Source organism: Sapajus apella, unplaced genomic scaffold (genome assembly GCF_009761245.1).
Source record: "Sapajus apella isolate SASKATOON/1434 unplaced genomic scaffold, GSC_monkey_1.0 scaffold121, whole genome shotgun sequence".
In the NCBI taxonomy this organism is placed as follows: domain Eukaryota; kingdom Metazoa; phylum Chordata; class Mammalia; order Primates; family Cebidae; genus Sapajus; species Sapajus apella.
The window spans coordinates 1,761,450-1,775,318 of NW_022437061.1; the positions used below are offsets into that span (position 1 = coordinate 1,761,450).

Below are 13,869 nucleotides of genomic sequence, written 5' to 3' on the forward strand. Positions count from 1 at the left end.
AACTCTTTTACTCTTTCCATAAACTCTGTGAGGGAGGCAGTGTTATTATCCCCATTTTAGGGATGAAGAAACTAAGGTAGAGAGATTAAGCAACATGACCTGATATACGGCTAACAAGTGGTGGAGACAAGTTACTTCATTTTTCGGACTCCATAGGATGTGCTTTTAATCTATTTTTTTAAAAATTGTTTAGTTCATGGCTAGCCACATGCAGAAAGCTGAAACTGGATCCCTTCCTTACACCTTATACAAAAATTAACTCTAGATGGATTAAAGATTTAAACATGAGGCCTAACACCATAAAAACTCTAGAAGAAATCCTAGGTAATACCATTCAGGACATAGGCATGGGCAAGGACTTCATGACTGAAACACCAAAAGCAATGGCAACAAAAGCCAAAATAGACAAATGGGATCTAATTAAACTTAAGAGCTTCTGCACAGCAAAAGAAACAATCATGAGTGAACTGGCAACCAACAGAATGGGAAAAAATGTTTGCAATCTTCCCATCTGACAAAGGGCTAATATCCAGAATCGATCGATAACTTAAACAAATTTACAAGAAAAAAATAAACAACCCCATCAAAAAGTGGGCAAAGGATATGAACAGGCACTTTTCGAAAGAAGACATTTATGCAGCCAACAAACATATAAAAAAAGCTCATCATCACTGGTCCTTAGAGAAATGCAAATAAAAAACACATTGAGATACCACCTCATGCCAGTTAGAATGGCAATCATTAAAAAATCAGGAGACAACAGATGCTGGAAAGGATGTAGAGAAATAGAAACGCTTTTACACTGTTGGTGGGAGTGTAAATTAATTCAACCATTGTGGAAGACAGTGAGGCGATTTCTCAAAGATCTATAAATAGAAATACCATTTGACCCAGCAATCTCATTACTGGGGCATAAAATACCTGAAGGGTTATAAATCATTTTATTATAAAGACACAGGCACACGTATGTTTATTGTGGCACTGTGCACAATAGCAAACACTTGGAACCAACTCAAATTCCCATAATGATAGAATGGATAAAGAAAATGTGGCACATATACGTCATGGAATACTATGCAGCCATAAAAAAGGATGAGTTCATGTCCTTTGCAGGGACATGGTTGAAACTGGATGCCATCATTCTCAGCAAACTGACACAAGAACAGAAAACCAAAGACCTCATGTTCTCACTGAGCGTTGAACAATGAGAACACACAGACACAGTGAGGGCAACATTACACACCGGGGCCTACGGGTGGAGGGCTAGGGGAGAATTAGCAGGGGTTGTGGGGATTGGGGAGGGATAGGATTAGGAGAAATACCTAATGTAGGTGATAGGCAATGGATGCAGAAAACCACCACCACGGCACGTGTATACCTAACAAACGTGTATACCAAACAAATACCTTTGGCACGTGTAACGAACCTGCACAATCTGCATATGTACCCCAGAACTTAAAGTATAATAAATAAATTTTAAAAAATTGTTTAGTTCATGCATGCAAACCACTTACTATTCCTGGCATATTAAAATGATTAATAAATTGGAACTATTATCATACTACATTAAGAATGGCACAGATCATCAATTTAGTAACTTTTTTGGCCATACTGTGAAATATCAATTATACAAAAAAAAAAACAGAGAAAAAATAAAGCTTTTTTCCCCAACAATTCTGTTAAAATTAATAATATACAACAACAAATCAATAGCAAACTTTGATTTCACATTAATATTTTTGTAAGAATAGTGTAGGCATAAATGTTAGGGGTTATAAAATGAATGAAGGTCCTATTGATTGAAAAAGTAGAATTAGGTGTCTAGTACAGTTTAGGTTCTATACTGTATTTATTTTTAAGGCTGATTCTAATATTAGAATTGTAACCATGTAGATTTTAACTGAATGCAAATAAATATCAAGTAAAGACTTTTTCTTTCTTTCTTCCTTTCTTTTTTTTTTGTTCCAGAAAATTCATAGTTTCTTAGAGTATGTTAATTTATTTCCATCATCTATTTTTTTCTTCTACTAGTGGCAAATATATTCACTTCAAAGTAATAACCCCAGTTTATAAGACTCACATTTACAAATTTATTATTTTAGTGTTTGAAGTCTAAAATAAACATCAGAATAAACTTTCAGAGTATAATTTAAATAAGACATCCTAGGACTAAGACACTGAGAGACTCTAAGTTTCTAAATATATTAACAATACTGTATTGAGCAAGTATTCTATGTTGGATTTCATGTGATTCCTATTATTGTTGATCACTATGAAATCTAATAATCATCATCAGTATGTCTAATAACCATAGAGTAGGAAAAATTGACCAAGTTGTGTTTGAATAGAAATTGTTAAATAAAAAAATGCAAAGCATAGTCCAATTTAACCAAGAATTAGAGGGTTGAAACCAGGCTTATTTATTTTCATCTTGTTTCTGCCATCTTTTAATCAGCCATCTCAGAATAAAATGTGATTTTTGAGACAGAATGAAAAACATATCAAACTTTTAATACAGTAAGAATAGGTATCCTGAATAAATGAGATCTCTAGAAAATCAAGTCTTCAAAAATCTTGAATTTTGAATTAAATCAAAATTTCCTGGGAGTTAAAGAAGTTTGGCAGAAATGGAACAAATTAGTCAGTGGATTCATCACCTTCCAATTTTTTCTGTACAATTTTCTTGATTCTGGGAGCATCTGGGTCCAGGCAGATTTTTCTCCCATCCTTCAGTGTGGCTCTGCAAGAGACAACAGAATTACCTGTGAGTATGCTGGCCTGAATATCAGAACTAATCCACGAGACTGGAGGAAATGAGTGGAGATGTGGATGGAGGTAGAGGGTTTCCCTGATGAGGCAATAGCACAGAAACAGCAACTTACATCACTTCGACTTTGTTGCAATGGATTCCTTTCCCATTCACTTCCAAACTTTGGATGTTTCTGGGATGTATTCCAGAGGTTGTCTTCATACACATGCAGCGCAGTTCAGCATATGAGTCAGTATCTCCACTTTCCTCTAAGGTAGAAAATACGACCTTTTAGTAGTCATGAAAATTTTCCTCAGGTCCCTTATTTGCAAATTGAGAGTAATTGTACCTCTCTCATAAAGCCATTGTGAATATGATCTGTAAAACTTTAATAAAGAGCCCAGAAGAATGACAAGCACACATGAAGTGCCCCCTTTGTGTGCTTCCTCCAACTGGGGTTGTTGGTATAATGGCACTCTTCAGCCTCAGGAGCACCAAGCCAGTCTTTCCACCAGACACAGGTATAACAGAAGCATCAATAGGTACAGGGAAGCATCTACCTTTGCTTTTCTCTAAGTTTCTCTTAGTTTGTCCATTGCTGGATGAAGCCAGAGCAGTCAGCAGCAGTGACAGAAGCAGCAGCACCTGCAGGGCATGAAATGGCCTGGCGCTCTTACAAGAAGGGATGGTATCGGGTTTGAGCCTCATGGTGGAGAAGGCTGAGCTAGAGATGTTTCCAGAGCCAGAAGACCTCTGAGTGAGGGTGAGTTACTGCCTATAAGTCTGCATATAAGCAGCTTTTCATGCCCTGAAGATGTCATTTATATACCATCCCTCAAAGCCAGTAAGAAGGAAGAGGTAGGGAAGGAGGAAGTGAGGGTATGTGGTGATACACACATAAGCATGTGAAGCTGTGCCCAATCCAGAAAAATAGCACACAGGTCAAAATTCCTACTAAGTTGCATATTACACATCACTTCACATTCCTACTGTCCTTTTCTCAATATCTATTTCCCTTAAACATGTGTAAGAACTCTTTAGGAAGGTAAGAACTAGACTGAAATACTACGTGCATTTTCTTTGTATGACTATATAACAATATGCCCTGCCTTTTCTATAATGCAGTTTTTAGGCTTAATAGAAACTAGGAGCACCTGTAAGCACAAACATGTGGCCCTTGAAAAAGAGAGTTATCTTTCCTTTTTAGTGCCGAAGAAAACAAGTGTTCTTTTCCTAGTTGTTGATAAGTATTGGGATTGGTTTGGAGCATGTGAGTAAAATAAAATTCAATTACCATCAAAGGTTGTCTTTGGATTTTAGCCTATTGGATTCTTTCTGCCTTCAATCTATATTATATTTTGTAATTTCATCTCATCTAGAACCTACAGCAAAATTCATCCCCCTTTCTATTACAAAATAAGCTATTTGTTTCTGCTACCTAATAATACCTAAAAAGCAGGACCCAGAATATTTATTTTTATTTTTATTTTGACAGAAAAATGATATAGTTTATTGCAAAGGATTCATTCACTGCAAACATATTTGAAATAAAACATACAAATTTTTCTTCATCGTTTCTTCACATTCCTACTCTTCGGTGGTAAACATTGGTAAAAATTTTACATTAATTTTCTATTATATCTGCATTTGTATGCACACATGTATATGTACACAGAGAGACACATTTAAGACATGGAGGTACACATATGCATAGAAGTATTTTATATGGATTATATACAGCTGACTTTTATCCTTCAAAAATATGTGTTCAGCATCTTTTCATGCCATCTTAATGTAGTTTTCCCCATTCTGCTTAATGACCACATGACATCCTATGGTAAGAACAATAGTTACTCAACGTTGCCTTGTTGGTGCCCTTCAGGGTATTTCCAGTTTTGCGCTACTAGAAATTGTGCAAGAAATGTCCTTATCAAGGAAAATATTTGTTCCTAAATTCTCAGACCTGAATTAAAGGTTTGATCTGAATTGCTGTATCCTTACAAAGATGGAGAGGTGGACCTACACATCACATGTTGGCTTTATGTTATTTTCTGGTTCTCTGTCCCATCTATAAGACTTGCTTCCTCAAGTGAACCATACACTTTTGTAGGGAGTGGCATGTCCTATGTCTTGTGTATCCTGTAACAAGTAGGATACTTCAATACAAAGTAGGTCTTAATTAATAAATCAATGAATATGTATCACATGAAAGTTTCTGAATCCTTTCTAATCACCTATAATTCCCAAGCCAAACTTGACAGTCCCCCAAAGCAACCATATTATTTAAATTGATTTTGAAGGTTGTCAATAAAGAAGAGGCAGATACAAGTGGCCCTGGCAACAAGTTTTCTCCCTTTTACAATGATGTATAAGTCTCACAGAATGTTGTTTAAACTTTCCATATTCTTTTTTTACTTTTTATATCTTTAAATTTTAGAAGAGATGCTTAAAATATCAAATGTTCAAAATAACTCTCTATCAAAAATATGAATATAGTAAATTTTTTTGAATCATGTTTTTGTTTTCGGGCCAATTTTCCCTATTGTTTAATAGTTATCTATTATGTCTGCTCAAATTCTCAGGTCCTGTTTCTAAATGCAGTAATCTACAGACCACATTTGACAGTTTACTTTATAAGTAAGTGGACTTCCAAATTAACTTGCCTTGAAAAGTTTCCGTGACTTGATGGTGGCGGTCTGTCTCTGATTAAAGTATTTTATCGTGAATTCCTCAATTGATTGATGTACTAATTAACATGGAACCTACTAACACTAAACAGGACAATGATTTATTTCTAAGTTTAGTTGAAACAAAAAGTTTTATTGATTATTTTGCACTTAGATATTTAGGCTATATGCTGTAATCTGTAGCTAATGATTTTAATTTCTGTATTGTACACTCCAATAAAAAAGAATACAACTCTGGTATGAGGAGTTTTTTCGCCCTTATTTTAAGCTTTTCTGTGATATAAAGCCCTTGTAACTTGTGAAAGACTCCAGAACACCCCCAACTTCGTGGATGTGCCTTCCCAGGTCTATCTTCTCATTTGGCTTTCTACAAACATATATAAAATTATTCCTGCCTCACTAGCCTTAATTTCAGTTGATGAATGTATTTCTTATTTTTCTCCACCCCATTTATTCTTATAAATTAAAGTTTAGCAGTAGAACTTATTAAACTGAAAAAATTTTTCTCCCTGAGATGTGGAGTCAACTGCAGAGAGAAGCCCACCAGGACACAGGATGAGGAGAGTGGGCTTCTTCCTAGTTCCTTCTGCAGAATGACTTTACAGCCTTTCCTCCTTATTGAGATTGAGATATTGTGAATTCTCAAGTCAGATACATCTTCATTCAAACATAAGATCAAAACCATTTCCACAGCAAGATATAATGGTTTTTAACACTATGCATAGTATCTTTTGCTTTCTGTTCAACCCTCAAACAGTATTACTGAGAATATTATTAGCTTCACTAGACACCTTTTTCTTTCCCTGCTTAACACTATCCAGATTTCTTTACCCGTTCATTAGTAAGATTTCCCAAAAGTTTCTAATCTTTCTGAGAAAACTGTATGAAAAGTTTTCTGCAGTAATAGTGCTTCTGAGTGGGTTGATACCAGGAAAGAGGTAGGTTGGAGCACAGTATCATGGAGTCATTGCCTTAATCAACAAATGTGGCTTGTCACAAAAGACACATCATCAGCAAAATTCATGAGGAAATAGTAGCAGATTTCTGGAGTCATCAAAATTTCATAAGCATATCAGTCAGCATTTGATATAAAACAGTATTTTGCTAGTCTTTAACTCAAAAATATTGATTAGGCCTCACTTGATTAAGCCTGAACTGGTTTTATGAAGTTCTCTTTGCGTGACTTGGTCATTTAATTATTTATTTTTAAAAATTAGGCCTAAAATATTTGTGTAAAGCAACAGGATGTTGAAAATACTCTACTCTTGTTACTATGATGAGAGCTGTGCTGTTAACTGCTGTTACTGTCATTTGCATCATTCCCTTCCATTTCCGTGGTGAGAAACGCAATACAGGTGATGATAAATTGAGTGTACAAAAATGGTTAAAATATATTTTTTAATAACGTATTCAGTTAAAAGCATTATACAGGATTATTATTTAAATAAATGCTAGAAGTAGAAAAGAGTTATTTTGTTCCTTGCTTTTAAAATAACTTGACAACCTTTTTATTAATCTTACTTTGTCATTGTGGGTTTATGTATGTGCGTGTTGAGGGGTGCTAAGTTATTTTAGCTCTTTTTTCTTTAAGTCATCTTATAAATAGCAGAGTCATGCAGGAAGCAAGCAAATTATCGAGGACCCAAAGCACATTTTATGATAGCTATTTTAACAGGAAATATCTAGAGAGACTGGAGGACTGCTATCTATAAAATTAAGACATAGACTAGCTCTTCTCTGCCTCACACAGAACATTTTAAACGCACATTTTTCAAATCCTTCTTTCAAGTATGAAGGAAATAGACTACCACCTGCAAATCAATCATAAAAGCAATTGGTACAGAAAATGCTAAGGATAGTACAATTTTTAGTCTGTTTCTTAAAGTACATTAATCAATAAATTTAAAATGCTAGCCATCAAAATTTTTTTCTATAAGTGCTGAAACCAAATGCTTACTGCATAACTGTGAGTTGACAAGAATTGGTCAGACATGAATTACTCTGACACTCAAATTAATTGAGGTTTTACTGTCTACTGCTCAGAGGTGAAGCATGGAGTGAAAGTGAAGGGAGAATGGAGAGGGTGAAGGAGTTGAGGGGGAAGTGTCTTCCTGGTGCTATTACATACAAGCGCTTCAATGTTTTGCATGCCTCAAAATTTGTGTTTTAAATTAAGTTGGTTAATATCATTTGTTAAATCTAAATGTATGAAAGTTACCTAGCTTCCATTCATTAGAGAAATTCTAACATATGTTGTTCTAGAGCCTACAACCACATTAAATTGTTACCAAGTACCATTAATCCTCTCTTGTGTAATAAGTCAACTTCATAGTGGCTTAAAATATTAATTTATTATTTCTGATAATTCTGTATGTTAGTTTGAGGTTCTTCTGCTAAACTCATTTTAATTCAGTCAGAAGCAGCTGAAATGCATGAAAGTAAAAAGTAGGACAACAGGGTGCCAATAGCCAATAATAACGATTGTGTATTTTAAAATAACTCATACAGAGCGTAATTGGATTGTTTGTAACCCATAGGGATAAATGCTTGAGAGGTTGGATACCTCATTCTCAATGTGTTTGTTTCACATTGCATGCCAGTATCAAAACATCTCATGTATCCCATAAATATATACATCTAATAAGTACCCACAACATTTTTTTAAATAGGAAAAATAATAGAATAAAACAAGTTGTTAATGGCCTAATTCACATGAGAGGTGGTTGGTATTGATGGCTTGCTGTGATTTCTGCTGGGGCACCTGGGTTCTTCTCCTACTCTTTTAAATATAATTATTCGACTTCTTACTAATAAGCAGAAATGAGAGATGGTGGGAGAGAAGGAGAATGGCAAGAGGAGAGAAGGGAGGAGAAGAAGAAGGAAAAGGAGAGAAGGAAGAAAATAGAAAGCAGAAAAACAACAACAACAACCACAAGCCAAAAGCCCTTCCAACACCCTCCTCCTCTCATCTTTGTCTCCTCTAGCCTTCTCTTCTAGTTCTTCCCCTCACCTCTTCTCCCCTTTCTTCCACTCTCCTTACTGGAAAATCTTTGTTCTGTGGGAAAACTAAGTATATTTGCAGCAGAAAACCATAACTTAGACTGAAAGCTCCTCATCTTTAAATTTCCAGATCATAAGGACCCTGCACAGACAATAGGCATGTAAACAAGATTATCAATAATGTAATTAAATTAATATTTGATAGATGAATATTAATACAAAGGAAAATGCTTCATATATTCTGATAAGTACTATATAATTTATTTTCTATATACAGAAAATATAAAGAGAATATGTAGTTTCCAGAGCTTCTTTAAAAAGACTCATAGCGTATTGTAATTTATACAAGCACATGCCTATGTAAGCATGTGTAATATAATCCAACTGTAGTGTGAATGTATGTACATACATACTAATGTGATTAATCTTCTTTCTTTCATTTTCTTGTGTTTCATAAAGGAGCAATTTTTTTTATAAATATCTATTCTTAGGTATTTATATATTAAATTTAAGGGCCAAGGGAATTTGAAGTACTGATCAGGATTGGGATGAGACAGAACCTCATTTGTCATTTAGGTAGGGAAATCTTAAGTATGAATACCTAAGAATATATATTCAAATGAAATTGCTCTTTTAATTTTAGAGTGACAATGGGATTTGTTTAGCCTAGATTATTCGCTATTTGAATACCTATTATGTCCTAGGAACTGAGATGAAGCTGATAAGCATTGTCCCTGCCCTTATAAAGCTTCAAGACCACCCTGACCAACATGGTGAAACCCCACCTCTACAAAAATATAAAAATTAGCCAGTCATGGTGGCAGGTGCCTGTGATCCCAGCAACTTGTGAGGCTTAGGCTGGAGAGTCACTTGAACCTGGGAGACGGAGCTTGCAGTGAGCCGAGGTCATGCCATTGCACTCCAGCCTGGGCAACAGAGCAAGACTCCATCTCAGAAAACAAAAACAAAAAAAACAAACAGCAACACAACAACCACCTACCATGAGCCAGGTTATTGAACTGATAGCCTGAAGATCAGGATAATTTATTAATTCATTAAGTCATGCATTAAGGCTACATTGGGGCTGCAGAGGTAGATACAATATAATTATTGATTTAGGAGAGCTAGAATAGATGAAGAAACCTATAAACAAATAAGAGTAATGAAGTATTTTTGTTGTAATTCAGATAATGAGATGTTACGGGAGCATCAAAACGGAAGCCATGAGCTCTATCAAGGAAAACACGAACTTTGAGCTTGAGCTGAGTTCTTAAGGATGAATAAACCTCCTCTTACACGCAGAAGAGGGATAAGTGCCTTCTAGGTAGTGGTCCTAGCAAATGCAAAGTCATGGGCCTGGGAAAGAGCATGCCCAGTTAGGGAACTGAATGCCTGACTATAGTGAATTTGAGGGGCAAAGGAAGTTGAAGTGCTGATCAGGAGTGGAAGGAGACAGAAAGAATATCATCTGTCATGCTTAGCAACCTTTATTTCATGTCTAGGAAACAGTGAGCCAGTTAAGAATTTATATAGGGAAATCCAATTCTATCTGTGTTTTCTAAAGACCCCAGGGGCTGTTGGTTCTGTGACAGAGTAACTGGAAGGGAAGTGAGCTTGGAGAAAGGTTGAACCAAGGCAATAGTATTAGGGATGAGGGACTTCTCTGCCAGCCAGAGAGAAGCAGAGTTAGTGTTTCAAATTACATTGAATTGAAGATAAGTAAAATGCATTGTAACAGTATAGGAAGGAGAAACAATATAAGTGAAGTTCAGAAATCTTTTATTGTTTTTTCAAAGGACAAAATAAAGACTATGAACCAATAAGACACATAGTAAAAAAGTACAATTTTAATATAGTGAATATAATACATACATAATTCCTCATAAAAAGGTCAAAACCTTTAAAAGATACAAAAAAGACATCTAAAAATCTTAGCAATGCTATATGTTTAATACATATATATTATATATAACATATAAATATGTATTTTTTTTTACCAATAAGTGTTTTATTTTTCTTGCAGTAGCTTTGTTAATTGCACAAAATCATGTTTTATTTTGGCCATTTAAATATTATCACACAATCTTATTCTGAAAATTTTATTTTCATTAAAAACAAAGCAAAAATAGGAATTCACAACCTTAATTACTTAGATTTGTCATTTAAAGCTTTAAAGAAAAAAATGAGAGGGGCTTTCTTATAAGCTTTTACACAAGCTTCACATTTTCTACTTAGAAGGAAAGGATTTCAAAACAAAGGTGAAATAGCTTAAACAGAAATGTTCATAAAAAGGAACTTTGCAGAATTGGCAGCGATATTTAAGACAACATTGACTAACTGGTTTCATTACAGTATCTTTCTCTGCCCCACCCATAGTATGTCCCACCAAGACTAGAACAGCCTTTGAGTTCAGACAGAAATGCTTCAAAATCCCAATGAAATTAACTGTGCTAAAAACCCAACAGGCATCTTTCCTGCCCTTCCCCTCATCTTCTGCGATCCTCTAACCCAGGTTCTACTCTGTGAAAGGGGCCAAACCTGTGAGCAGGGAGGGACCTCGCCCCTGTGTGGCCGCCTTATATTATGGCCTTCTGCAAATTATGGTTTTGGAAAATCAAGCCATGCAGAGGGATAAAAAGCTGACATCCCTTGGGTGACTTTTCCTTGTTTTTTTTGCAGCATTCCAAGCCCCCTCTGGTCCCCTATCCAAGGAGAAATGCTAGGGCCTCGAGATGTTGCTATATATTTTTTGAATTAAGTGATAAATTTATATTCAAACTGTTTGAATACGTTTTCAAAACTTTCAGAGTACAGGTCATTGTTAAGTTTGCCTTTACTTTAAAAACTAAAAGAATGCATTTCTGTATAAACTGGTAGTCAGGAATTTGCCTTTTTTCTAGCTTCTTCATCTATCTGAAATATATATTTAGTTACCAGTATTATAGTACTGCTAACCAAATAGTTAATAAATAGCATATAAAGTCAAAATTTAAAAGTAAATGATGGCATTTTGCCATACTAAGAAGGTATGAAATGTCTAAAATTATATATAGAGAAAATATTAGTCCTCATATAGCTTAAACTTTTAGAAATTTTGAATAAGGAAATATATTCTACACAGATAAGGTATGATATACTCAACTTTCTAATGCAAAGTAATTAAATAATATCCACGATCAAGAATAAGGAAATTCTCTAACATATTCCCCAAGAAACATTAAAATATTTCCTATTTCTTAAAATGAGATAAAGATAACAGTGAATCTCCATCAACAGAATTCTTATGAAACATCATTTCCATATTAAATCCACAGCCTTCTCAGTTAACAGTTTAAGGAATATTTCTTGGAAATATAATAGTCAACTTCAATACAAGACACTTTAAAAGATTAACAGCCAGTGATTTTTGGCTCACACTATGGTCAATTGCCAAAAACTTCAATAGCATAGCGGATAAAATAGCAGCAAATAGCTGAGGTACTATGCTAAACACTTCATTAGCTGAGCTGAAAGCTTAAGGGACAAACATAGGTTTTCCTCACACTCTTCAAAGTGAGGAATCTAGGAAGACAGCTAACTACTGGAAAAAAAGAAAAAAAAAAAAAAAAAACCTTCCTTCTCATCTTCCCTGGGTCCAGAGACCTCCAGAAAACTGCTCTGCTGAAGACTGGGCAATTTTTCCATGCGTGCTCATTTCTCTTAATCAATTTTCCTGTTTCCACTGTTGAGAAAATAGTTATATTAGTTTAACCATTTTTCGCACTCCTGTCTACTCCACCCTGTTGTCAAAACTCAGTGTTATAATGTTTGGTTAAAAGAAAGAGTATATAAAAATCAATAAAAGCAATGCTTAAACAAAAAAACAACTTAGTGACAAGCTGTGTGTAATTGCTCAAGTAGCTACATGTAAGATTGGTAACAAAGATTTTCCCAGGACAATCCAGAAGAACTTTCCCAAGTTAACAACCTTTTAATTCTAAGCGTGGAATATGTTATCTAAATCGTACGGAGAGTAAAGACCTTGTGAAATCTATGGTATCCCTAGATGAGGTTTAAAAACCACAAAGATCAAAGTGACAAGTACCCGTCCAAAATTTTCTGGATGACTTTCTTTAGAAAAGGGGCTTCTGGATCAAGACAAACTTCCTCCCCGTTCTTCATGGAGGCTCTGAAGGAAAGAAAAAGAAGATGCACTCATGAAACATCAAGGTTGAAGACCCAGGCTGGGGGACTTCTCTCTTGCCAAGGTCACAGTGGACACAGCAACACAGGAGAACTTACATCACTTCCACGATGGAGCACTGCGGGCCTGGGACGAACACCTGCAGATTACTGATCATTTTGGGGGGAACTCGCTGCGTAGTGTGTAAACAAATGCAGCGCAGCTCTCTCAACACAGCAGCGACAGGACCAGCTGAGGAAGAAAGAGAGACACCTTTATAGCGCAGGTTGCTGGGAGAATTTCCTGGAAAGCAGCGGCCCCGCAGAGGCTGGGATGCACCGCTGTGCCCCAGTGCGTCCCGCGTGCCCTGCGCTCTCACCGCTGGCGAGGGGCCCAGGCGCTGTCAGCAGCAGCAGCAGCAGCGCCAGCGGCGCGCACAAGGAGCCCGAAGGACCGGGGAGACGGGCCGCGCGGCTGGACTGGAGGCTCATAGCGGTCAAGAGAGCGCTGCGAGGGGGCGCGAGTTCCTGGAGGCGCAGAGATTGGGGGATCCGGAGCACTGTGTCTTCCTCCTGCCTTCCGCACTCCTTTTATTTGCACTCATCCCTTCCGCCTGACAGGAAACTCAAGCTTTGGGATGCTGGGGAAATTCCCTGAACTCGGGGGGCAGTGTGGAAAGAAGAGGTTGGTGGAGAGGGGCCAGATGATGGGAACTGGGGAGGAGGGTGGCTGGGAGAAGCTGCCTGCACCCCTATGGAGGAGGACGTGGTAGCCCTGCCCCGAGATGGAGGGAGTTGTGGCTCCAGCCAGAAGGGAGCAGAGATTCATCAGGGTCTCATCTCCCCGGCCTGAGGTGGCCAGGGATGCCGGCTTTTCTAACGCACACAGGCTCTGGGAGATGCTCCTCCTCTCCTTCTAGAGAGAAAAGATGGAACCAAAGTAGTGGGAGCTCTGATATGAGTAAAATTTCTAAAAGTCAATCCTTTCTAATTATTATTACTATTATTCAGGAAATGTTATTCATGTTTAGAATTGCTCTAAACGGAAAGTCCTTCCTCTTTTCCTTGCAGGGAGGTCATTCTAGGTTTCTTGAATGACTTTATGATTCTCTGGACTTCAGCCAGTTTTAGAAGCCAAGATAATATGATAACAAGAGACTGTGTCTCTATTGCCACTTGAAGTCAGTGACCTGAAAGGACCATTGAGTTTTAACTCCCCCACAGTCCACCTTCTTTGGTGTGTAAGTCCACTTACTGAGAATTCTCTACTTG

General features: G+C 36.7%; 2 protein-coding genes across 2 annotated transcripts; both read right to left on the reverse strand.

Moving 5' to 3' along the window:
- Positions 1 to 2,384: 2,384 nt before the first annotated feature.
- On the reverse strand, positions 2,385 to 3,553 carry PPBP (pro-platelet basic protein). The gene is made up of 3 exons (XM_032260991.1): positions 3,310 to 3,553; positions 2,883 to 3,018; positions 2,385 to 2,740 (listed from the first exon to the last, which is right to left on the reverse strand). Exons 1-3 carry the CDS (start codon positions 3,455 to 3,457, stop codon positions 2,638 to 2,640), a joined length of 387 nt encoding a protein of 128 aa, XP_032116882.1. The 5' UTR covers positions 3,458 to 3,553; the 3' UTR covers positions 2,385 to 2,637.
- Positions 3,554 to 10,198: 6,645 nt separating this feature from the next.
- CXCL5 (C-X-C motif chemokine ligand 5) lies at positions 10,199 to 13,521 on the reverse strand. The gene is made up of 4 exons (XM_032260992.1): positions 12,978 to 13,521; positions 12,718 to 12,850; positions 12,521 to 12,604; positions 10,199 to 12,157 (listed from the first exon to the last, which is right to left on the reverse strand). The coding sequence occupies exons 1-4, from the start codon at positions 13,087 to 13,089 to the stop codon at positions 12,136 to 12,138; spliced, it is 351 nt and encodes a 116-aa protein (XP_032116883.1). The 5' UTR covers positions 13,090 to 13,521; the 3' UTR covers positions 10,199 to 12,135.
- Between the last annotated feature and the right edge of the window lie 348 nt (positions 13,522 to 13,869).

Excerpts from the sequence above, each read along its gene's own strand:
- CXCL5 (XM_032260992.1), bottom strand. The coding sequence starts at position 13,089 with ATGAGCCTCCAGTCCAGCCGCGCGGCCCGTCTCCCCGGTCCTTCGGGC. Across the intron at positions 12,605-12,717 it reads TGCTCCATCGTGGAAGTGAT|AGCCTCCATGAAGAACGGGG; the intron begins GTAAGTTCTCCT and ends TCTTTCCTTCAG. Across the intron at positions 12,158-12,520 it reads ATCCAGAAAATTTTGGACGG|TGGAAACAGGAAAATTGATT; the intron begins GTACTTGTCACT and ends TTTTCTCAACAG.
- PPBP (XM_032260991.1), bottom strand. The coding sequence starts at position 3,457 with ATGAGGCTCAAACCCGATACCATCCCTTCTTGTAAGAGCGCCAGGCCA. Across the intron at positions 3,019-3,309 it reads AAACTTAGAGAAAAGCAAAG|AGGAAAGTGGAGATACTGAC; the intron begins GTAGATGCTTCC and ends TTTCTACCTTAG. Across the intron at positions 2,741-2,882 it reads TGCAACAAAGTCGAAGTGAT|AGCCACACTGAAGGATGGGA; the intron begins GTAAGTTGCTGT and ends TGTCTCTTGCAG.